This window comes from Anguilla anguilla, chromosome 13, assembly GCF_013347855.1.
Source record: "Anguilla anguilla isolate fAngAng1 chromosome 13, fAngAng1.pri, whole genome shotgun sequence".
Lineage (NCBI taxonomy): Eukaryota > Metazoa > Chordata > Actinopteri > Anguilliformes > Anguillidae > Anguilla > Anguilla anguilla.
The window spans coordinates 34,362,734-34,386,802 of NC_049213.1; the positions used below are offsets into that span (position 1 = coordinate 34,362,734).

At 45.3% G+C, this 24,069-nt stretch overlaps 1 protein-coding gene across 2 annotated transcripts; it reads right to left on the minus strand.

Annotated features, from left to right (window-relative positions):
* Positions 1-159: 159 nt before the first annotated feature.
* pusl1 (pseudouridine synthase like 1) lies at positions 160-24,069 on the minus strand. 2 transcript variants are annotated; one of them, XM_035387138.1, is made up of 8 exons: positions 23,621-24,064; positions 23,354-23,411; positions 17,868-18,055; positions 9,452-9,601; positions 6,715-6,888; positions 1,696-1,750; positions 798-960; positions 160-302 (listed from the first exon to the last, which is right to left on the minus strand). In XM_035387138.1, exons 1-8 carry the CDS (start codon positions 23,677-23,679, stop codon positions 283-285), a joined length of 867 nt encoding a protein of 288 aa, XP_035243029.1. In that variant the 5' UTR covers positions 23,680-24,064; the 3' UTR covers positions 160-282. The 2 variants fall into 2 exon arrangements, with proteins under 2 accessions (XP_035243029.1, XP_035243030.1); XM_035387139.1 differs by lacking the exon at positions 9,452-9,601 and having other exon boundaries at positions 23,621-24,069.

The window sequence follows — 24,069 nt, forward strand, 5'->3', positions numbered from 1 at the left end:
CCTAATTTGGCACACCTGACTCTACTAATTAGCAGCTCAACGAGCTCTCTAGCTGTTCTACCCAGTGCCGTGAGGCACTTTCCTATTTTAGTTCGAGCCGATTCTAAAATGGCTTCAAGATTCAATCGATAATAGGTCCATATTCACATACAACACAAGTACAAAAAGCACAACTTTATTGCAACTCTCATAAAAAACATGAATACATGTCATTTTAGTGCAAACTTCATAGAAGGTAAGTAACTGGTTGTCTTGCAATCAAGTTGTGTCTATTTTGCAGGCTCAGGAGTCCGGCAACAGATCTGTAAAAAGGCAGAAACAGGACTCAGAGGTTATCAAAAGCATGCTTGTTTAAATCAAAGAATGACTCATCAGTTGTACTTCTGAATGCTACACAATGTTAATTAACTGCAGCTGTGTAGTTCAGCCGCCAGAACAGGCTAACCCTGAGGCCAACAGAACGTAGCAGGTACACTTCAAAGCTGCACCTGTCATTCATTTACTGTTAAATACTGTAGCATGGATTCAGACACCTTAAATGGGCGTTTCTCTCATTTATCTTTTTTTTTAAATTTTTTAAATCTGCTGTGTAACTGCCATGAAGTAGGTGTGACGTGCATCCAATTAAATATTTTTTTCGTTTTTTTTTTTATTTTTTTTTAACTGGAATTGTTTTTCAAATCCTTGTTTAATTTCTGTAAGTGTTACTTTGTAATTGCAAGGCTGGGTGCAGGTGAAGTATCTGAAGGGCCGGGTGCAGGTGAAGTATCTAAAATGGCTGCCGCTGCAGGGCGTACCTGACTCTTCGTACTCCACCCCGGTGAGGAAGAGGCCGGTGGGCGGGGCACACATGTTCTGGGGGTAGGCCAGGGAGTCCCGCACCTCCAGCAGCTCCTGCAGCTGCGGGACGGACAGCCTGCCCTGGCCCACGGCCACCAGAGCCCCCGTCATCCTCCGGACCTGCGGGGGGGGGGGGGGGGGGGGGGGGCAGCGCCAAGCCAAGACGTAAGGAAAACAGCGCCAGGCCCACGACACAGCAAACGCCCTAAAACAGCACAGCCCGGCCCTGTTCCTGGAGATCTACCGTCCCGTCGGTTTTCATTTCAACCCTAATTTGGCACACCCTGATTCTACTAATCTACTTAGCAGCTCAACGAGATCTCTAGCTGTTGAACGAGGTGTGGCTTTGTTAGGGCTGGAGTGAAAACCTACTGGACAGCAAGAACAGGGTTGGGCAGCCCTGACCTTAAAGCATGAAATGTTCTGCAAGGAAACCCCACCCTCCCCTTCTGTGGAGGAGCCCATTTATTTTGGCTTAGCACTTTGGCTTATATTTATATGTTACATATGGATTCATACAGCTGGATATTTTTCTGTAGTAATTCAGGCTCAGCACTGTGCTCAAGAGTATGCTACACTGGAAGTGCCCCACCCGGGAATTAAACTAGCAAGCCCAGTGCATTAACCAGTACACCACACTGCCACCAAAGAGGTCAGAGTCTTATCCAACAGACACACGGATGCAATCACAGAGACTGCACTAAATTGCGCTGTCACCTGGACATGGAAGGATTAAACTGTAGTTGATTTTAGTAACCACTAGAGAGCACTCAAACGCCAACACTTCATTTAAAGAACACTATTAACAATTCTACATCAAGGACAAAAACAGGTAGGAAAAAAATAGCCACTTACCTGTTTGTACAGAAAAGACGGGCTTTTGAAAGTGAGTTCCCAAAACTGCAGATTCCTGAAATCACAAAACCCTGTTGAAATGAACTGTGATTTAACTTTTATTTATTTAGTTTTACAATTTTATGGTTCTGACTGTGCATGAACATGTTCTTCCCTCTTAAAATAGTCCAAATGGCGTAACAAATACTAGTGGGGTGTCTCGTGGCGTAGCCTGTGGAGCACTGTCCACATGCTCATCGCGAGCCGCGACGTCGGCGGTTCGAGTCCGACCGCACGACCCTCTGTCGCACGTCTCTCCCTCTCTCTCTTCCCCTGTTCTCCCCGTCTCTCTACACTGTTCTGTCCAATAAAGCTGAAAAGCCCAAAAAAATAAAATAAAATAAAAATAGCAGTAAATTTGCTCGCATAACCATTTCAGAGAATTAAGAATTTTCATGGCAGGATGTAATCCTGTGATTTTTCTATAACAGTAGGGGGGGGGGGTGTAGCACTAGAGGCCCATCGTCCAATCAGTTTGCTGTTTGCATTCCCTAAATAACTGTTTAGGTTATGGCTGAAGCGCTTGGGACATGTCGTTCAGAGGCACTAATTGCAGAGAGAGCGCATGTTCAGAAGGACAGTATTTACTCTGTCCTGCTTTGCTTGTTCAAGCCCATTAATGCAGTGCAGTATAATGGGTAAGGAGCTAATCTCGTAACCTAAAGGTCGCAGGTTCGATTCCCAGGTTGGACACCGCCGTTGCACCCTTGAGCAAGGTACTTAACCTGCATTGCTTCAGTATGTATCCAGTTGTATAAATGGATGCAGTGTAAAATGCTATGTAAATCGCTGTGGATAAGAGCGTCTGCTAAATGCCTGTAATGTAATGTTAACCTGCATTGCTTCAGTATATATCCAGCTGTATAAATGGATGCAATGTAAAAGCTATGTAAGAGTTGTGTAAGTTGCTCTGTGTAAGAGCGTCTGCTGAATGCCTGTAATGTAATGAAGAAGCCTCCCATAGGAGCTGAAGCGGCTGGGTGTGACTGGACCATGGCTCACAGGTTGGGTTCAGCCTGGCTTCACGCAGCCACACAGATGCTATAGCTGTGTAGCCTTGAAACTGCTGGTGCTCCTTATACTGACAGTTCCTGCATTTGCTGTGTTCATGGCTGTAAGCAGCTGCAGGCACATTCCAGGTGCTGGACTGAAACTTTGCTCCAGCACATCTCCTGTCAGGTGCTTCAACACGCCCCCCCCACCCCCCCCTTCCCCAGCACATCTCCTGTCAGGTTCTTTAACACCCCCCCAACAAGAATCAATATGGAGGAATGATGTGCAAGTCCACAATCAGCAGATGTTATTCAAAATTTTAGTTCAAGATAAATTCTGCATGCAGATAAGCATGCGTAAAAAGCATGCAGATAAGCATGCAGATAAGCATGCATAAAAACATACAGATAAGCATGCATAAAACATGCAGATAAGCATTCATAAACAACATGCAGATAAGCATTCATAAACAACATGCAGATAGGCATGCAGATAAGCATGCAGATAAGCATGCATAAAAAACGGAGTCAGCTGCAACACCACATTCAGCAGTCCAGCGCGTCAGCTGCACAACTGCTGCAGGTAGGAGTCGCTCTTGAGCAGTGAGGCAGGGAACACACAGCCAGCCGAAACCACAGGACTCACAGCCACCCTTTGAGTCTGGACCGCGCAGGGTCACATGGCATCAAAACGAGTGCTTTAGCCGGACGTGCCATCCAAAATCCTCAATCTGAGCTCAACCGAAAATGTGCAGTTTGCGCTTTATTAAAACGCTAAACCAGACGGTGAACATCGCGGCTAAAGCCAGGATAGAGAGAGATCAAAGGCAGCCTTTTGCGTGATGACCTCATCTTTAAGTTGTTCCGCATTAATGCTCCCCCGTGCAGTAATGACTGTGCTGGAGCCTTCGGGACAGCCGGTGGCACCAAACTGCCTCCTCCCGACCCGCCCCTCCTCTCTCCCAGGAGCCGAAAGGCCTGAACCTTCGGAAGGTGTGGAAGCGGTCCAAGCTCCGCCTTTAATCCTCACTTAACTCCCATTACCGGGGCGTCCCGCTGCGCCCCAGAGGCGTTCCCGCTGCGCCCCAGAGGCGTTCCCGCTGCGCCCCAGAGGCGTTCCCGCTCGGGTCGGGGATCGGCCCGGAGTCGGACGATCGGCCCGCGCTCGGTTCGGGCCGCTCCGTCACGTTCCCGACAGGCATCCCGCACTTCGGAATGCCGTCCACACAACCGGAATTCTCCGACAAAATACCGGCTACTTACTGTTGTATTCTGGTGGCTGGTGGGGGGGGGGGGGGGGGGGGGGAATGGGAAATTCCTGTTTAATAAATTTATGAAAAAACTCTGGATTTAAGTTTAGGATTAAGAATCAGTGCAGGCTACTCTGATCCAGATTGACCCAATCCCTGAAAGTATCGCATGACAGACTTTTCCACATTAAGATAAAAAAATGTAGAATCCTACGGTTTTGGACGAGCACTTTGGAAGATGGCAGTAATGCTCTCTTCCTGGTTACGCCTCCCTGGGGAGCCGTACGAGCTCACAGACTACCTCTGCACTCAATTCTGAACGTCACATTTCAGGAGGAAAGAGAGCCTATTGACGGACGGCCTGGCGGGGCTATTCAGTGCCTGGTCATTAACAGCAGCTTTATTGAACACACAAAAGGTCCCTGGGCAGACGGGATGACCTCACCATATTAAGTTAATGGAGGGTTATCGGCAGGACACGGGCACGTCTGTACATACACGTTTGGCTGCAGGAATCGCCGCCATTTTTTATTCTGTATTTGTGACAAATTGCCATTAATGCACTACGAGTGGAAACATGAGCTGTTCACTGTTAATGAGCCATATGCTGCTCTTCCTGCACCCCCTGACCGGGGAAAAACACATGCACCAGAACCACTTAACACGGCACACTTTGCTCAGGAATAGACATGCACCAGAACCACTTAACATGGCACCCTTTGCTCAGGAATAGACTTGCACTAGAACCACTTAACATGGCACCCTTTGCTCAGGAATAGACTTGCACTAGAATAACTGAACACAGCACACCACGCTCAGGAATAGACATGCGCTAGAACCACTTAACACGGCACACTTCGCTCAGGAATAGACATGCACTAGAACCACTTAACACGGCACACTTTGCTCAGGAATAGACATGCACTAGAACCACTTAACATGGCACCCTTTGCTCAGGAATAGACATGCACTAGAACCACTCTGAAAATAGCACACTCTGCTCAAGATCAGAACATAAGTTTCATAAATCTTTGAGAAACTAATAATGCACCAGCAGCACATTTTTTAGCGATTGCTTATAATAGCAGAAGGTATGAAACATTAACACGTGGTGTGGCCACCTCGCGCAGCAAACAGCCCTGAGATCTGTGGCCCTCTCGCGCAGCACACAGCCCTGTGGTGAGGTGAGATCTGTGGCCCTCTCGCGCAGCACACAGCCCTGCGGTGAGGTGAGATCTGTGGCCCCCTCGCGCAGCACACAGCCCTGTGGTGAGGTGAGATCTGTGGCCCTCTCGCGGAGCAGTGAGGCGTTAATTCCCCATCCTCCTCTGCTGATCCGCGGTCTGATATTACCGTGGGGTGATATCACTGCATGTAATTCAGCTACCACACACACGGATGAACACACACGGTCGGTTAGGCCACAGATGGGCTTCACCTGTTCACCTTCAAACTTCCGGCTGAACGAATAAAAGCAAAGAGGAAGTTCTGTCAGGAGCTCAGTGCCTGATCAACAAATAACTGTGAATGGGCACAGGTAACTGCTACCTCAGCACACGACTTCCTGCTGCATTGTTATTGCTTCTGGTCTCTTGCCCTGCCTGTACCAGCTGTTCCTGTCTAACAGGAGTGTCTGCGGATAGCCAGCCCCACATTAGTATGATCTTAGCAGACAGAAAAAAAGCACACACCCCTGCTTTTGCACACTAAAGATGGCTATAAAATCAGCTGGACTGTGCCCCATCAGGACTGGAGCTGTGCACATGCTGGCTCCATGATAGCAGTGTATATACACTGATACTGCTCTGCATGGGTATAGCCCAAGGGACTCTATGGCAATTAGCTCACGTGGCGCAAAGGGGACAGGAGACAGTGTTCGGCCCCTGTAACTGATGGGCTGCGGAGAAGAGCGCAGGACTCCATCTTCGACCAGTGAGCCGTTGCCTAGCAACACCGCTCAGCTGACTCCCCACATTCCATCCGGGGAGCACGTGGCAACCGGACCGCTTACATTAAGCCTCCTCCTTCCTGTTCCATCGCTGGCGTTCTGCCAGTCGCAGTCACGTCCGCAGCACAAGAGCTGTGTTCACAGCAAGCCCCTCTTCCTTATGTGACCATGGAAACCCCCACTTAACCATGTGGCCTGACCCCCACCCCGCCCCCCCAATCGCCCCCGCCACCCCGTCCCCTCCGCCCATATTCTACCGCATGTGTTCATTTTAATAATTGATAGGCATGAAAGCGGGAATCCGGCACTGGCCCGTTGTCCGCGGCCAACGAGCATAAAATCCTAAAAAAGATCTCTCAGCCCGAGAGGATCAGACAGACAGACAGACATCGTTCGCACACTCACTGCCACTCAGTTAAGCGGGGGGGGGGGGGGGGGGCACGGTGATCTGGTGAGCGGGAGAGAGCGATACGGCAGCTACCGAATGAAACCAGATTAATGCGATATGAGGTCACTATCAGATAAAACTACACAAATTCCACAAATTTAATCTTCTGTGACTAAGCGCACTTCACCCTCCAAACTCTGAAAACAAACGGCAAGCGACGTGCAGTCAGGTGACCTCCACAACCTCCTAATCCCATATTTCAATCAGGACGTTATCTAGGGGATAAGCCAGTGATGAACCAATGGCTTCAGGTAATAATAAGATTGACCCGCGCCTGAATCCAGCTCGGTGTTAATACACCTCCCACAGTAAATACCAGGCCCACAGTGGAGGGCACGTTACCTGTTGAAATGGCGCTGGGTGAAGGATTCGGGCCCGGGTTCGAGCCGGGCCTGCATCAGGGTCTTGACTGGGCTCTTGAAGGGGGTCTCGGAGTTGAGCGCTTGGAAGGTGCTGAAGTCGTGGGTCCCCAGGAGCGAAGACGTGGCCTCCTGCATGGCCCTGACGTTCAGCTCCCTGCCAGAGAGCCCGACGGACGGTAAACACCAAACCCCACGAATGACCGCACACTCATTTCATAGAGAACATACAGAAAATTACAGAGAACACTTATCTCTGAACTTCAGGTTTTTCAAAGAACATGGCATTACATTACATTACAGGTATTTAGCAGACGCTCTTATCCAGAGCAGCTTACACAACTTTTACACAGCATTTACATTGCATCCATTTATAAAGCTGGAACTATACTGAAGCAATGTAGGTTAAGTACCTTGCTCAAGGGTACAGTGAGATGGGAATTGAACCTGTGATGATATTTACCATTGTTTTTATTATATTATTATAATGTGTTTATATAAATGTTATTTCATACAGAGAAATTGACATAACAAATATAGATGAGAGCCATATGGGAGGTGAAAAATAATACCATACCTGGCACAGACCAATGCAGGTTAATTACCATTTTGCTTCAGGCCAAATACCTACTACGTTCCTTCAGTCCATGACATATGTCTGACATGTCTGACCTTTCAAGGGAGGCGAATAACGCGTGAAATATTGAAATGGGGCAAATGAAGTGACAAGTAGGGCAAGCAGTTCATTTATAAATGTTACTTTCCATCTAAAGTGAATTACCCCAAGCAGATTATACAAATATATATCAATCTATAGGCCTCCAGACTATTCATTTGGGAAAATGTTGTTGAGTAATTACACTGATAAAAATGTCACTGGTAAAATACATGATTTATATAAATTGTATAATTAATGTTACAATACAACTTCCTGCTCTTAGATCGGTGGCTAAAGACTGGTTGCTGATGGATGACCAAGATTCTACGCGTACAATCAAAGGGTGGAGCTCTAGACCACATCTATTCAGGACCAGGAAGAGCTTGCAGCCAGCTTGCTTTGTGGTGAAAATGTAGATGTATTGCATAAATCAAATGGAAATAATGAATACAGAATCACATTTATACAGGATCTCAAAGCGCTTCGCGTAAATAATTATGGAATTGAATTTAATTTAAACGAGATGAACGCTTACTCTCTCTCTGCGGCGGCAAGAACAGCCAACGGCCCACTTGACCACTCACGACCCACACGACCAACGCGCAACATAAACAAGCTAGCAGCTGATCAAAGGGCCTGAGTGCACAGAGTGGGCTCTGCTTTACTCTGCAGACACATGAATGCTTACCATCAGTGCCAAAGAGGGAGATAAGAGAGGGAGAGAGGAAGAGGGAGAGAGAAGGAAAAAGAGAGAGAGAGAGGAGAGAGAGGGGGGGAAAGAGGGGGAGAGAGAGAAAGAGAGAAGGAAAGAGAGAGAGGGAGGGAGAGGGAGAGGGAGAGAGGGCGGAGGACAGGGAGAGAGAGGGAGAGATTGAAGGAGGAGGAGAGAGGGAGAGAGAGAGAAACTGAGAGAAACAGAGATAGAAAGAGTAGCATGTTTGGGGGTGGGAGGGGAACTGGGGGTGTAGTTATGCAGTTGTATAAGCCTGCAGCTTATCTTGCCCTACTTTTCCCAAAGAGAGAGAAGTGTGGGGGGGGGGGGGGTGCATTCACGCTTCACCCACAGAGACGAGCCTAATAAACTTTCATTCTCGCCAAATCACTGCAAAAATAATGTTATCTCAATTATCGAGCAGTTTGGCTGTGTTGAGCTGAGTGCTGTGCGGCGCTCCTGCGCATTCGAGCGCTCCCTCCACGCCTGATAACGGACTCGATTCCTCCGTCTCTCATTCCTCGCAGCTTCCGCCTGTACGTTATTCACGCGTCGCACGTTTAATCACCGTCTCCGCCGAAGTTGCTCGGTGTGTTCTCCGCGCCGTTCGGCTCCGCGGCGCATGCACAGCGGTGCTGAGGCTGGCTAGCTTAGCGCTGTCCAATCACGTGCCACGGAGAGCTGGGGAGCATGCAGGTATTCACTCCCACCATTCACTTCACCTGGTGAATTCACCAAGTAGTTCCCTCCTCACTGGCTGAAGGTGTGTTAATTGGTGAAATCAGCAGGGGTAGTGATTGGTTGGAATGAAATCCTGCATACTCTCAACCCTCTGTGGTATATGATTGGGCACCGATGACCTAGTCTCCAATTGTGGCGACAGTGTGGTATAATGGGAATTGGTCTTGTAGCCTAAAGGTCACAAGTTCAATTCCCATGAAGAACACTGCCGTTGTACCCTTGGGCAAGGTAGTTAACCTGCATTGCATTAGTAAATATCCAGCTGTATAAATGGATGCAATGTAAAAATGCTATGTAAGTTGCTCTGGATAAGAGCATCTGCTAAATGCCTGTAATGTGATGTAATGTAATATAATTGAGGCGGACAATGAATTGATATTCATATGAAAATACTGGGTGTGTGACATGTCTCCCTGTCTCAGGTATGACTCAGGCATGTCTCAGGTATGTCTCAGGTATGTCTCAGGTATGTCTCAGGTATGTCTCGGGTATGTCTCAGGCATGTCTCAGGTATGTCTCAGGTGTGTCTCGGGTATGTCTCAGGTACGTCTCAGGTATGGTCTCAGGTGTGTCTAAGGTATGAGCGGCAGGGCGAGCGGCCGGACTCACGCGTCTCGTAAGGCCCAGCACAGGCCCCTCTCCATCACAGGAAGCTGGGCGTGGTGCGCGACGCCCGTCAGCAGGCGGTAGGTGTACGTCCTGGCTCGGGCGCGGAAGCGGGCGTGGAAGGTGTCGGCCACGCGGCAGGCCCCGACGACGCTGGAACGAGGAGCAACGACGGCGGCGTTCGGTCACCGGGGATGTGAGGGCGCGGCCACAAACGCACAATACATGATATCACATCATACCAACGCGTATCAAACACACGCCTCATTTTTATACTATTATCCTTTAACTACCCAGGGTAAAAGCCACATTGAGGATAACAGCTCTTTTCTGGGGGGGGACACCTGTAAATACAATAACACAATATAAAAATATATCACGACATGCAGGGAACAATATAGTGCTGGTGATGACAAGCAACATAACAGACAAACACGTACCTGTTCCCGGAGATCTACCGTCCTGTAGGTTCTCACTCCAACCGTAGCGAAGCGTCTATCATTCAACAACTAGAGATCTCATTGAGCTGCTAATTAGTACAATCGGGTGTGTCAAATTAGGGTCGGAATGAAAACCTGCAGGATGACAGATCTCCAGGAACTGGGCTGGGAACCACTGCACATAGGTAATTAAGCTAATGCTAATGCAATTAGCACAACAATAAGTCCAAAGTCAGAGCTTAGTTTCCAAAAGACGCTACAATCTGTATTTAGCTTCCTTTTTAATATGCGTCTCAACGGACAATGGCGGTAATTGTATCATAGTAATAGTAATATTTAACTTGGATCATACTCATTTAAATCGAACATCAGCGGCTGCCTTTTAAAAGCAAGAGGAATGCTTGTCATTTCGTACACTGTGTCCCTTCCCTGGTAAATGTTTAATTCTTGCAGTTCCTTGAAACGGACATCCAGGAGGGCCTGCATAATTGCCCGGGGGTCATTGCTAATTCATGCTGAAGCACTCTGTAATTGGCTCCAAAATAACAGCGCTGGTGTCGATCCCACCCCCGTGCTATAAAAAGCATCGCTCCTCAACTCAAATCCTGCAGCCTTCGTTTCCATCAGCGGTGGAAAGTCCAGGGGTCAAAAAGTAAACGTACTGCCATGTGTTTCTTCCACCCATGAACTCAGCCAGCCAGCTAAATCTCACTAATTAGTTCTTTCCACTGCCTGGCCGAAGAATTGTGCTAATTCGCAAATCCAGGTGACTGGAACAAGACACTGGGAAGGACTTTTACTTTCCCGAACCAGGATTTCCACCTCCCTGTTATCCACTCCCCTTCCCTTCCAGAGAAATGTGCCGTCGGCCAGAACACTGACTTCTGATCTTCTTCGCTTCTCCAGATAATTAAGCGACTCCCAGGTCCATGTCATTTGGCTACACGTCCCTCACACAGCAGAGCTAGAACAGTTCCCATCGTCCCGACTGGCGACCCGGGGTCTCAATAGACATGGCGACCCCCTCAGAGGTGCAAGCCAGGCTAGACGCCGCGGCCGCCCCGTCCCCCGAACGTCTCCCCAACGCACCGAGGGTGGGGAGAGCATTAAATGAAACGCCCGTGGAAGGCTCTCGTTCTCGCTAAAAGATTCACCAGCCGCGGTATTAAGCGCTAACTCGGGACTCTGAATAAAACATCGGGCGAGCTGCCGTGCACTCTAAGCGTCTGCGGCTGCTTTCAGCGAAGGGAAAAACGAGGCAGAGAGGCGGCTTTCAGACTTCTGGCCTTTGGTATGAGAGCAGAGCAGGATGGTTTTTTTTTTATATAGAGGCAGTTCATACTTTGCTTTCAATTAAATGAATCTCTAAGTGTAGACGAGAACACAGAAAAACGCCTGTTGTGCCCGCTTGATGTTTATGCTCTGTGAGCCTTGCTGCTCATCTCTGATTCTGGAAAAAAAATGCTTATTAGAGAGATAAGCTTAATAGTGTTAAAATGATAAAGTTAATACGTGAATCGGCTTTTTGACTGCATATATGCTTTCTGAGAACAAATTCATTTTGGATCAGCACAACCAATATTCACTGTCACTGATCCTCATATCAGTTTTTACCTCAACAAAAACTGTACGCAAGAAACAAGGACTAAATGTTTTCTTTACATGAAGCAAAAATAGCAGTACAGAGGTGAAAAGTAGGTGTGCGTTTGTGACAAATGGCATGTACACATATATGTCTGGCTCTTTCGTGAGCCGAACTTGCCTTTATCTGTGTGCTAAAAACAACAAGGCAGCCCCTGGTGATGTTCAGGCTCCGCTGCCGATGGGTAATTATCTTTGGAAAGCTACCAGGGCACCTCATGCGTGAACTTACACATAAAATCCCTTTGCTGCAATGTACCTAAAAAGCATCTGTTCACAGAAGTAACATGGGGTGCGGGGCATTGGATAATTCAGTCCAGCATAATATACTAAGGTTATTTTCATCAACTGTCTAGCTTGAGGGTATGAAAGATATTTAGGTTATAGTCATCTTTTTTTTATTCTGATCTATATTGCTGACTGTATTTTAAATATAGCGTACATATTCCAAATTTTGGATACCATTACATTATCAGACTGCTGTGGGCATACTGAGCACTCTTGCAGGGGCTGTAAAAATTCTTAAAAAGACATGGCACACATAAAACGTTGTATTATAATAAATGTGTAATATATATATTTATATTACAATAAAAATATGTATCATACATGATGCTATTAAGTTGCCATAACCCCTAAGGCAGTGCATTAATTTCCTCAGAAATTTCAGGATGCAAAAGGGTGGAATCCAACACAACACCTCTGACGCTGGTTTGCTACGTCGGGACACTAATCACTGGTTTTACATTTCACCGTGGCTGCTAATGTTCAGCCCCCCCTCCCCCGTATTAACTTACTAGAAGCTACGTTCATTCAAGCTGAATGTTTGCAAGAAGAACTGGTGGTATCCAGGCCAAGAAAGAGTTTTATATCGCCATACAACAATATCTCTGCTTGCACCAGCAGCATAGTTTATACCTGTTCCTGTAATTAACCGGCAAATTAGGAATTAGGAATTCTTTTCTTTCTGCTGCACAGGTAGTTCAGGAACAGCAGAACAAAGTCAGGCAGTAGCTGCTTCTTAACGTGAAGGAATTGGGGGGGGTTTCACAGGCCCAGATGAGCAGCAAGCCTCATGAAGGATGAATAATGGAGGACGAGGACAGCGGGACACGTGCATAATATAACACTGGCGGTAAAACGCTTCCAGAATGTGCGTTTGTCTGGCCGTGTATCTGCAGTCAGAAAGAATGATGTTACACGCGGCGCTGAGCGTAGCGACGCGGCGATGCTCTGCGCTAAAGCTGCCGAAGCGAAGGGGGGGTGGGGGTGGGGGTGGGGGGGACCACGGTGACGACGGCGGTGCCGGAGAGGAGTCTAAAGTAGGTCACCTTCCCAGAGACCCACACACTTGGGTGACACCAAGGGCTTGCGCCTGCCACAAGGGGCGCCATCACCCCCACTGCATCCCCCCCCCCACACCCCCACCCCCACCCCCACCCCCACCCCCAAATCTGAGCCGGCGGCACACCGTCCCCGGGCCTGCGGCCTTCCTGGCTTTGCCGCCAAAATCTTTCATAGGCCGTACACGTGGGACAGAGATGCTAACTGGGAGGGGGGGTAGTGGCGTGGCCTCCCCATTGCACCCCCCTCCCCTTCCACATTTCATATGGTAGGGAACAGGCTCATATCACATTTCATGTATTTGGCAGATGCTTTCATCCAAAGCGAAGTACAAGAAGTGCATACCGAAGGTCATTGGAAGAACGACAAAACACAGGTCTAATGAGGCACAATACTCGTTATGCAACAGTTATTCATAGCTGTGAACACATCATGTCCAGTTCACACGGCAAGCAGAGGCAAGGTCAGAAAATGGTGGCAAGTCAAACTAGGAGGCATATCAACGAGCTACATCATTGAGATAACGATACTAGTGCAATATAAGTGCTGGATATAAGTGCAATATAAGTGTAACATGAAAGTGCTACATAAGGCTAATATTTCATGGGCAATTTTAAGTGGGTGAAATGATTGACCATTTTTACACAAAGAGGGATCAAAAAGGACCTCAGTGTTGTTTTCAGTGACAAGTTGTCTCTCAGTAGGAGTGTAGCTTCAGTGGTCCACTGCTGCACCTTTTTATTTGTTATATGGGCGTTTCTGTTTCGCACCATCCTCTCAATCCCAGCTCCAGGTAAAGCCCTGCTGGAGGCCACTGACTGTCCACAGATCTTTGCATTACCCGAGCTTCTCCTGACTGATGCTCCAACAGGCTGGATCGCTCTCTCCCCCACTCTTTCCAACTCTCTCTTTCTCAATCTCTCTCTCTCTTTCACACACACTCTCTTTCTCAATTTCTCTCCCTCTTTCACACTCTCTCTCTCTCTTTCTCAATCACTCTCCCTCTCTTTCTCAATTTCTCTCCCTCTTTCACACTCTCTCTCTTTCTCAATCTCTCCCTATCTTTCTCAATCTCTCTCCCTCTTTCACACACTCTCTCTCTTTCTCAATCTCTCTCTCTCCCTCCCTCTCCTGCACTCATTACCGAGTCAGCCTGCTGACTCAACCACTTCCAAAAATGAGCTATCTAAAAAAAAAAAGGTGACTATGGCTTTGATCTCAGAGAGAGGGGGAAGAGAGAGGGAAGAAGGGAGAGAGGGAGGGAGGGAGCAGGGAGGTGGGAGGGTAGAAAGACTCAAAGCCTTGGTGTGAATGGTCTAAAATTAGGCCCGCAGAGCTCCAGCAGAAGCTTATGTAAGAGATGCTGCAGGAGCTGGAGAGGAGAGACCGTGCTGTACACAGCTGCGCGTGGGCGGGAGTGCGACAGACACAAGCGTCCATTTCTCCAGCGGGAGGATGGATGTACCCCAAGATATACACATCCTGTTCCCCTATTTCTGTACTCTGACGTAAGCAACAGTGACAGTGCCTGTTCAACAAACGTGTGAAAATACACAGCTTAGAAAACAGAAAGTTTTTAATTAGTCTGATGTTCCCAGTAGTGAATAACGGTAAACCAAGCTGAACACTCAAGACCCATGTTTTTAATGGTAGACTCCCATCAAAATTGGCCCCAGCGGTTTGATAAAAAAAATATACATAGTGTTGCTGGTGTCCATTTATATAAAATATACATGAATTACAGCTTGGCCTAAATATTTGAATGTACTTCTCATTGTGACTTTAACTCATGGAATTGAATATTGGGTTAACATTGAAGGCGCCTGTGTTGAATGTTCTGGCTTCATAATTCCACTTTTTCTTACCCCATTGGCTTGTTTTAAATGTGCTGCTCTAACAGTCACTGGCTCGACTGAAAATTCAACAAAAGAAAGAGCTTTGGCATTTTTCCATGAAAGAGATTCCCAGATCTGGACAGCTACGTTTATGTCGACCACAAAGGGAAATTCATTGCGCTTTTTCAACTCCACTCTCCGAACAAAGACAATCCCGATCAAGACTGCCAGGTCGGAAATATGTACGGTTACTGTGTGTGATCCACAGATAAGTATAATAAACTGCCACTGCAGAAGGCATTAAAAGGAACCAGGAGTATACCTAAGAGAAAATGGCACCCAATCAAAGTGTTTGTTTGTTCCAACCAACTCAATAGATTTTCGTATTAAATTTTATGCCTGTAATGTAAACTATTAATAAGGTAAGTCAGTCCCGGGTGTTCCTTTAGTGTCTAATTTAGCTCTAACAACCTGAAGGAACGCCAAACATCACTGATCTAAAATAGACCCACAAAGGGGCATTCATTCCTGGTTCATTACCCCCTATAGACAAACTAACTGCAACCAATGCCACAGAATTAGGAGTTTTTAGACCACTGGGTGCCACTTTAGCAAGTTGTGGTCTTTTTTTTTTTTTTTTTTACAGCAATCAAAACTTAATTGTAAAGTTCAACTGTTTTTTTTTTTTTTTGTCTCACTGTGGATGCAAAAATAGGAGCAATTCCAAAATACAACCCATTACTCCATTAGGTGAAATATGGAGAAGATTACTGGGACAAAGCTGCATAACCCATAAGTTCTTTACCAAAATCCATCTCTCTTCTGCTGTAAGACAAAAGCTCTGTGGTTACACAAAAAAATGGATTCCAGATGGTGGCCGATTCCCAAAATGTTCCGACAAGAGACTTCTGAGGTGCCAGCTTGTAAAGTGCTGGCCAGAACTACAGTTAATAATGATTTTTTGGGTGAAACTCAGATTTCAAGAGCGGGGCTCGACAGCTGAGCCAGTATTAGAAGCCAAGAAGCAGGGGTCCGGATCAATATGACGCAGGAGCCAGATGATATGAGTAAATGTCACTCTTATTGAGGTGTCCACTGTTTCAGTGTGTGATAAAAAAAAAGAAATTACCCTTTTTAGGGAAAGCCTGCAATAGAAATCCTCCCTCCTCGCTTCCTACTGTTTCTGTGAACAAAAAAAAAACAAAAACCTGCTATTCTGGGCCTCCAGAGAGAGAGAGAGAGAGAGAGAGAGAGAGAAAATGGATGTGCTGGAAGAAAGCAGGAAGAAAAATGCAGCAGGAAGGTAACAGTATCACCGGGGCCTTTTTAAAAATCCCAAGGAATCCATCGGAGACTTGGAATACATGGAAACAGCTTCTGGTCTCAATTCCCAGAAAATAATGCATGATTTATCACATCGTTACCCATCACACGAATTGGACCTCGGGAATGAATTTACCATAACGCCTGCACCATGCCAACTTGAGAGAGTCTCCATGGGGGGGAGGGGGCAAATCCTACAGCCTATGACCTTACAAGGTCATACTTCCCGAGAGATTTTAAAAATTCACAGTGTTTCCCACAGTCTCCTCAGCTTCTTTCACACGAACACTCAGGTGGCGTAAGAACAAAACAAAATAGCGCTATTTGGAGACGGTTGAGAGGCAAGGCTGCTAAAACTGAAAATAATCTTGTGACCAAACACACAGGTCATTCCTAGACTTGCAGAAACTAAACTGTCTTTGGGGGGGAGGTCTGATATTCTTCAGACTGCTGACAAATTACTCAGGAAATCAAATCACAGATCCTTCCTTCTCAAAGACAAGTCTGTCAACATAAACATCCATTGTGTAGGCTATCTACAGTGGTTTCCAGGCAAAATGGCTGCCTCTCTGATATCAGGTCACATGATGCCTTACAGAACCCTGTGTTAAGCCCCGGCTGAAGCAGAAGGCTGGTGATTGGTCATTGGGTGGTGGGTGAAACTGAGCATCAAATCACGTAGTGTCAAATTTCTGCAGAGTGATCACTGCTATACAGAGATTTTGCCTGAGATTTTGACCTGTAGCTCCATTAGATCTGCCTGGTGACGTTAAGCGCACCAGCACAGCACCACAGCAGAGGTCTGTCGTGACTCTCCCATTGGCTTCTCCCACTCACTCTCCTACAGCGTGCATGTATCCCAGCAGACACTGCTCTCAGGCAGACTTATACTACATAATTACCCAGCAGCCCCTTCTATCAAGCAGACTCATCCTGCATATTACCACAGCAAGCTCTCATTATGATTCTCCGCCCTTCTCCCAATATAATCAGAATTAATTTTAGGATCTTTTTTTGTCCTACTCGAGATGTACAAAGAACTTTCATTCTTCGGCCACAGTTTTTAAAGAATAAATAGGTGAATAACTCAATACTATGAAATGACACCCCTTGGTCTGGGTCTGTTTTTCCTGGTTTGGGCTTGGCCCCTTAGTTCCAATGAAGGCAAATCTTTATGCTACAACATACGATTACATTATAGACTATTTTGTTCTCCCCCAACAGTTTTGGGAAGGCCAGTTCCTGTTTCAGCATGACAATGCCCTTGGGCATACAGCGAGGTCATATAGAAATGGTTTTGTGAAGAACGGTGTGGAAGAACTTGACTGGCCTGCACAGAGCCCTGACCTCAACCTCATCCAATGCCTTTGGGATTAATTGGAAAGCCAACTGCGAGCCAGGCCTAAATTTCCAATCGGTGCCTGATCTCAGTAATGCTCTTCTGGCTGAATGGAAGCAAATCACTGCAGCAATGCTCCAACATCTAATATAGAGCCTCCCCAGAAGAGTGGAGGTTGTTATAGCAACAAAAGGTGGACCAACTCCATATTAATGCCCATAATTTTGGATGAGATGTCAGGTGTCCACACACTTCTGGCCATGTAGCAGACCTGGGTCAAATACGTATTTGTTTTGGATTCAAATATTTTTCTACGCTTTACTGATCTTGTCTGGTGTACTGGAACCAATTAAATACTGTCAAAAGGTGCAAACCCCGCCTTCTGGTCGTACTGACAGGCTCAATTACACCAGGCAAGATCAATAGAGCACAGAAAAGCATTTGAATCCAAAACACATACGTCTTTGACCCAGGCCTGCCATGTAGTGTACATTCACCTGATTGGCTCGGGCTTCAGGTGGTAGTTCAGGGCTTCGGTCAGGACCTTCGCGGTGAAGGGGCGTTTGCCCGACCGCCGCTGGATGTCCACGTGTGCCGAATTGCAGAGGGCGTGGACCCCTGCATCAGTCCTGCTCGAGATGTACAGGCAGACCTCGTTCTGCGGCCGCAGTTTCTGCAACGCATTCTATTGTTAAAAACAAAACACAACGATGTCGTCAAATTCAGGACGAACGGCCAAGAACAGTCCTGTACTAAAAATAATTGAACAATGAAAGTGCTTCACTAGCGGAACAGAACCAAAATTAATTCAAAACTCCTGCTCTGGGGGGCTAAGATTCCTGGCTCTGTGTACTCAAATGGGGAAGAGAATAAATCCCAATTAAAATGAGGGCTTGCTTGCTGAAGAAACAAACAACAACAAAAAAAGTTTTAAACTTGCCCAGGTCCTTAAACCACACTCATAAAAGATTACCGCATCTCTGAAAGAAAACTTTCCAAGAGGACAGTGGGAACTGAAATATGCGGCAAAGTCTGTGAGAATCTCAGTTTCTCTGGCTGCCCGAGCTCACACTCAAACCTGCCCAGGGGAACACAAGGCTAACCCTTTGAAGAGTCAGTTTTCTGGAACGTTTTCAAAATTCCAAGTCAGTGTGTTCTAGAACTCCTGCTTTCAATTACCAGCAGTGATTGTTACATCAGCATTAGAATCACACAGTTCTGATCTTACAGAAATCAAACAGAGAAGCCAACGTTCATTCCTTGCAATAAATAATTAAATAAGTGTGGCAAATACTTGTCAGCCTTTTGTACTACAAAGCTGTATGCACCCCAGAGTAACGGAAGGCTACAGGGATTTAGTCATTTTCTTCAGCGTCCACAGAGAAATGAGGACGTGTCTCGTGTCCCTGTTCCTCTCTTTAAGCTGTCCTTTAAAACCAATAATTAAGCCCACTTTTCAAAGTCACTTTCAAAACCCTCACAATCAGTTCATTCATTCCCACAACACTGTCGGGAAGTTAAAGACCCCGTACAGTCACATAATATAACGATCCAAAAAGAAGAAAAAATCACATTCTACACCTCCCGTACTAAATCTGATAATATCTAATGCATTCAGAGTGACACAATTCACAGAGAGGTGTGGACTTTCATAAGTGCATTCCATTCCTCGAAGACAACACTTCAGCATGCAGAACATGTCCAAACACGAGCTGCTAACACCCTCAGGTTTGATACGGAATGAGAAGTACAGTGAGGACACCCTTGTACTTTCCAAGCGTACATCCCCTGAGAGACCGAAAGTCACATTTTAAAGGCTCCTTTGATGACTTTTAATGTAAAGCATTTTATGGGCTGACAAACGAAACATACTACAATATACAATCACATTTTACAGCTGTTCTAGGTCTGATGTAGATGATATTGCAAAACTATTGTTGCTGCTACATAAATGTGCGCAAAATCTTGCATTACAAGTCTATAAAATGTATTATCGCTCTGCACATACAAATTATTTTCATTACAGCCAATTACAAGTTTTCCTCCTACATTCGTGCAAGCACTAACATACTATAGTCACAGAAATGTGAATGACAGTCTGCTAACAAGCAACAGTTATAATTTACCCTCTAAAACAGCTATGTCAGCAGTTGCACTTAAAAGTTGACAAAGCCAACTTACCTATAAGTAGTTAGCTACTACACTATCTGACTGTTTGAACATGACTTGTAATGACTAACAAACAAAGATTGAAGTGCCTTGGTCCAGGAAGGAAAGCCACAAAGTTAATCATCTCTGTGAATTCCCCAGATGAGAGCAGGTAATTATGTTATGCCATAGGCTTTTCACTTTCTGTTTCCATTGGTGCCGATACAAAACAATGTTCGAAAAACCAACAACATTGTTGTAAGGTCTCTACACACCAACCTGTCAACATCCAGGGAACCAAGAAATTTGCTGAGGAAAAGCTCCCATTTTATCACAGTACGATAAAATGGGGAAGAAAATGACTAAAGCATCCCTTCGTTTAGCTGAGTGTGTGCTGAACACTGGAAGGGTTTCTTTGTGGTGTTCAGCTTTTTCTAGTCTAATCCCCACAATTCAAGAAACAGAAGTGAGTTTAAGAGTCAAAATCTACAAACAGAAGGTTTAGCCATGACAGTGACAGCAGTGAGGGCTAAGTGGCATGTTTAGATAGCTTTGAGCTGAAAAAATATCTATTTTTAAAAGTGTCTATGCTTGTATTTGCCCATCTATGCCCGGTAATTTAATGTTTTGTTCTTTGGTTGATCTTTAAACTGGGTCCTGGCTGCATCCTTTTATTTTTGAATAGGCCAGTATGGAGACACTCAGATCTCATTCCCTGAGGCCAATAGTATTTCTGCTTTCCATTCTTCCTGTCCAATCAGCCTGATTTACACCTGGGGCACGAGGTGAGTGGTCAATCAGTGACACCAATCAATCTTCCAGTTATAAGTGAAAACCAGCAGCGCTCCTGGGCTCAGTACCCTTAGGCTAGTAAATCCTCAAAGTGGTGCACGCATTGTTAGGCTACAACCTCTGATTCACGCAAAAAGCTCAGGAACAGGACCAAACCTTAACTGGCTTTATACTTTTCTCTATGTTAAAAGAACCCTGAAAAACTAATCCAAAATAATCCTGTCAAAAACACATCTTTAACAAGTCACCACAGCACTAGAAGATATTACTGTATCAACCACAGTTTGTTTGTGGCTGTTTGGACAACCACTGGACTACAAAAAAAAAAGAAACTACAACTGACATGTGGGACCAGGAAGAGCTGTACCAGTGAAGCCCACATCACAACTACAGCCAACATCAGACAAGTGTGAGAAAGAGCTGACTGGTGGCACACTGAAAAAGACACGACACTCATTTTGCCATCGTTATTTTGCAAGGACGACCAGGGGACTTAAACCCAAATCGGGGGTTGGGTTTAATCCATCAAGTAAAACACAAAGGCCTCGCTGGACAGTAACGGCTCCTTGCTGTGACTCCAGCTCTGTGACTGGTGGCCAAATGTCCCGAGAGAGAGAGAGAGAAGGCCTCTTTCATGTGACACAAGTGGGTCTGGCTTTGATAGAGGAAGAATGACTCGTGGCAGGCAAGGAAATGCCAGGGTAAAATGCTCCAGCTGACGAGCTGAGCGGTTAAAACGGGCAACTGAGCCGTTTTGTGGATTTATGATTGCTGGGTAAGTCATCGGCAGTGTTCAACTCTCAGCATTTACAGTAACATCATTGGGGGGGGGGGGGGGGGGGGGGGATATTAACCTGTTACCTTGAAAGACCCCAAGTGGGAACTGGAGGTGGGAATGTCAAGCTACAAGTGTTAGCATACAGAGACGCATGTGGACGCACGTGCTTTACAACCTTGACACACAGATATAAAATTAAAAACAATTACATCTCAATTACATAAGTGTCAAGTAGCGGTTTCATACATGCGGTACTGGAGAGTTAATTTGTTTCCGGTCTTGATGCTGTACCCGCTGGCTACAATAATTACTTTTGACCTGATGGCTGTTGTTAGCACCCTTTAGCCCACTGCTTACTCTTTTTCCTTTTGTTTTAATGTATACATTTTTTATATATTATTTGTGATGTGGGTTATTTAGCTATATGACACAATATTGTATGGCAATTGGTGTGTGATTTCTGTCTGTGACTGCAAAGCACTATCAAAAGATGTGCTATTTTGTTCTGTGTCAGCTTATGAGGCTCAGGCTCAAGCTTTAAGGTTTGTTTGCTTCCAAAGTCAACAAAGATCCTGGACCCTTCTCAATACGCTTCCAGACATATTCCAGTAACTCGATATGCTCAAAGCCTTGACAAAACACAAAAGAGCAAATGCATATGCATTTGAATGAGGGGGATCAAACAGCTAATCCACACCATAAAAAAAACAGAACACTCCTCATTCTAGAACATTCCCAACAATTTCATTTTCAAGCAAATACAATAGGAATGGTGGAGCAAATCATTATCTCATTTCATGACTGTACGTTTCAATATTTTCAGTCACTTTGCTGACTTGTGTGTACAGCTGTCAAAACATAGCACAGACCATCTTTAATATTACATGTCTACTGTATGAAGAACAGTGCAGAGCTGGGCCCAGAGATGCTTACCACAGAATATAAACACTCGCAAAAAATAATATATTTATATAAACATTAATAATCTCCCATTCTATTGGTTTGCTGACATACTTCCCCGCATTTTAAGCCCCACAGACAATGTCTGACTTGGAAGCGTTCTTTCCACAATTTTAAAATCAAAACCAAATGTAAAATTGTACACAACACATATTTTTTTGACATATCAACTTGAGAACTTATGATAAATGAGGACACTTTAATTTATCTTATAGCCCTTTAGTACAGTATTGGGCTTTATTTTAATTATTTTTATTCATCCAATACAGGCACTTAATGGTTTTTCTTGTAAAAAAAAAAAAAAAGCAAAATGCCAAAACTCAAGAGATTAAAATGATTTCCAGACGTATGGACCGACACCTGACCCTAGCAATAGCATTTATCATACATATGCATTCACCGTTTCCATGCCTGCAAAGAAATTATTGGAAAATTCACATGAAAAACAGAGGGAGCCAATGTCCCATAATGTTGGCAATGGCATCCTTCGGTGGAAGTGCAATATAACGTTCAGGGAACTTGGCTCGTAACATGAAGGTTGCGGGTTTGATTCTCAGACGGGGCCCCGCTGTTGTACCCTAAAGCATGGTACTTCAGCCGAACGGTTTCAGTAAGATATCCAGCTGAACAAATAAATTGATAATATGCAAAAAATACAATTGGAATACTAAAAAGTCGCTCTGGGTAAGGAACCAAAGGCTGTATGTTGCTAGGACTCCAGGTCATAGTTAGTTTATCCCATTGCCTGGGCTAAAACCCAAGGCCAGTAGCTTTTTTGACTGAGCTACTCAGAAAACCTTTTTTTGGGCACACTTGGTTGCCTCAACTGAAACATTACCCAGGATACCCACTCAAAGGAAAGGAAATCCCTGAACCAATTAAACTGGGAGATGATTGTGATGATTATGGCCAGGAAGAGAAAGCCAGTTTGTTTGTATTTTGCACCAGGGATCCTCATCTGTTTTTTTGCAATAAGTGTCATGGGATCTTCAATGACCATGTTGAGTCAGTTTTAATGTGTCATCTGAGAGACGGCATCTGCTACAGCACAGCACCCCCATCACCGCACAAGGGCTGGGGTTTATGTTCAGTCCAGAGAGAAGACCTTCCCCAGCTGGCCCACCAAAACATCTTCCAGTAGAAACTTTGTTTTCCCAAGAGGGTCCGCCATCCAAGTGCTAACCAAGGCCCTACATTATTATTATTATTATTATTAGTGTGAATGTAGCTTAGACGTAGGACTGTAAGCTGCTAGCTAAAGATAAAAAATATATTTTCAGATCACCTTAAGTCTTCTCCACTCACCTCCAAATAGTTTTCAACCCCTAGCGTAGACTGGTGTGGAGGAGTCTTCATCACGCCACTATGAAAGTAAAATGAAGCCGTTAACTATATTGCCGCGGACGGGTAATCACCAGAACAGTTCCTTTAAAACTCCATGATGGCACGTGCACAGTCAAGGACGTGCATTCGAATTACTGTCGTAAAATTATTTACCAGCTATTATAACCCTTAATTTCAGTGCAATGCAAATGGCTGAAAAAAAGTATACGAAACTGATTTTAGACATACCTGTACTTTGTACCGAGGTACTGAAAAAATATAAGGTATCGAGCTCGGCAGTTCTCCATTTTTCACGTTTTCAAATAGTAAAATCGCCCTTGTGACTATCACAGTGAGATGCAATATATCGGCAGACCAGCACAAAGACCGAAATCATGTTATGAGCACTTGGCTAATAAATAAATACTCTGGGCTACCTGTCCTAGACGTGAAAGTGATAAATTATATCTTAAATCTGAACAGTTTATAAAAACCCATAATTGGGACTGAATGAGACAAGACTTGTGTTAGAGAAGCCTGGTTTAAATGAATGTTACCGATATCAAACGCGACAGCGCGTAGAAGGGCAAGTGGGAGCTAATCCCATGCCTGTATAGAACTTGTAGAATGTTTTATCACAAATCTATAAAACAGGCGAGTGGGTAACATTCAAACCATATGAGAACGTTGGTATTGAA

Bases quoted from the DNA above. Each gene is read 5' to 3' on its own strand.
- pusl1 (XM_035387138.1), bottom strand. From the start codon at position 23,679: ATGGAGAACTGCCGAGCTCGATACCTTATATTTTTTCAGTACCTCGGT. The intron at 23,412-23,620 runs GTATGTCTAAAA...TTACTTTCATAG, and splicing joins TACCTCGGTACAAAGTACAG to TGGCGTGATGAAGACTCCTC. The intron at 9,602-17,867 runs GTGAATGTACAC...TCCTCGTTCCAG, and splicing joins CTGAAGCCCGAGCCAATCAG to CGTCGTCGGGGCCTGCCGCG.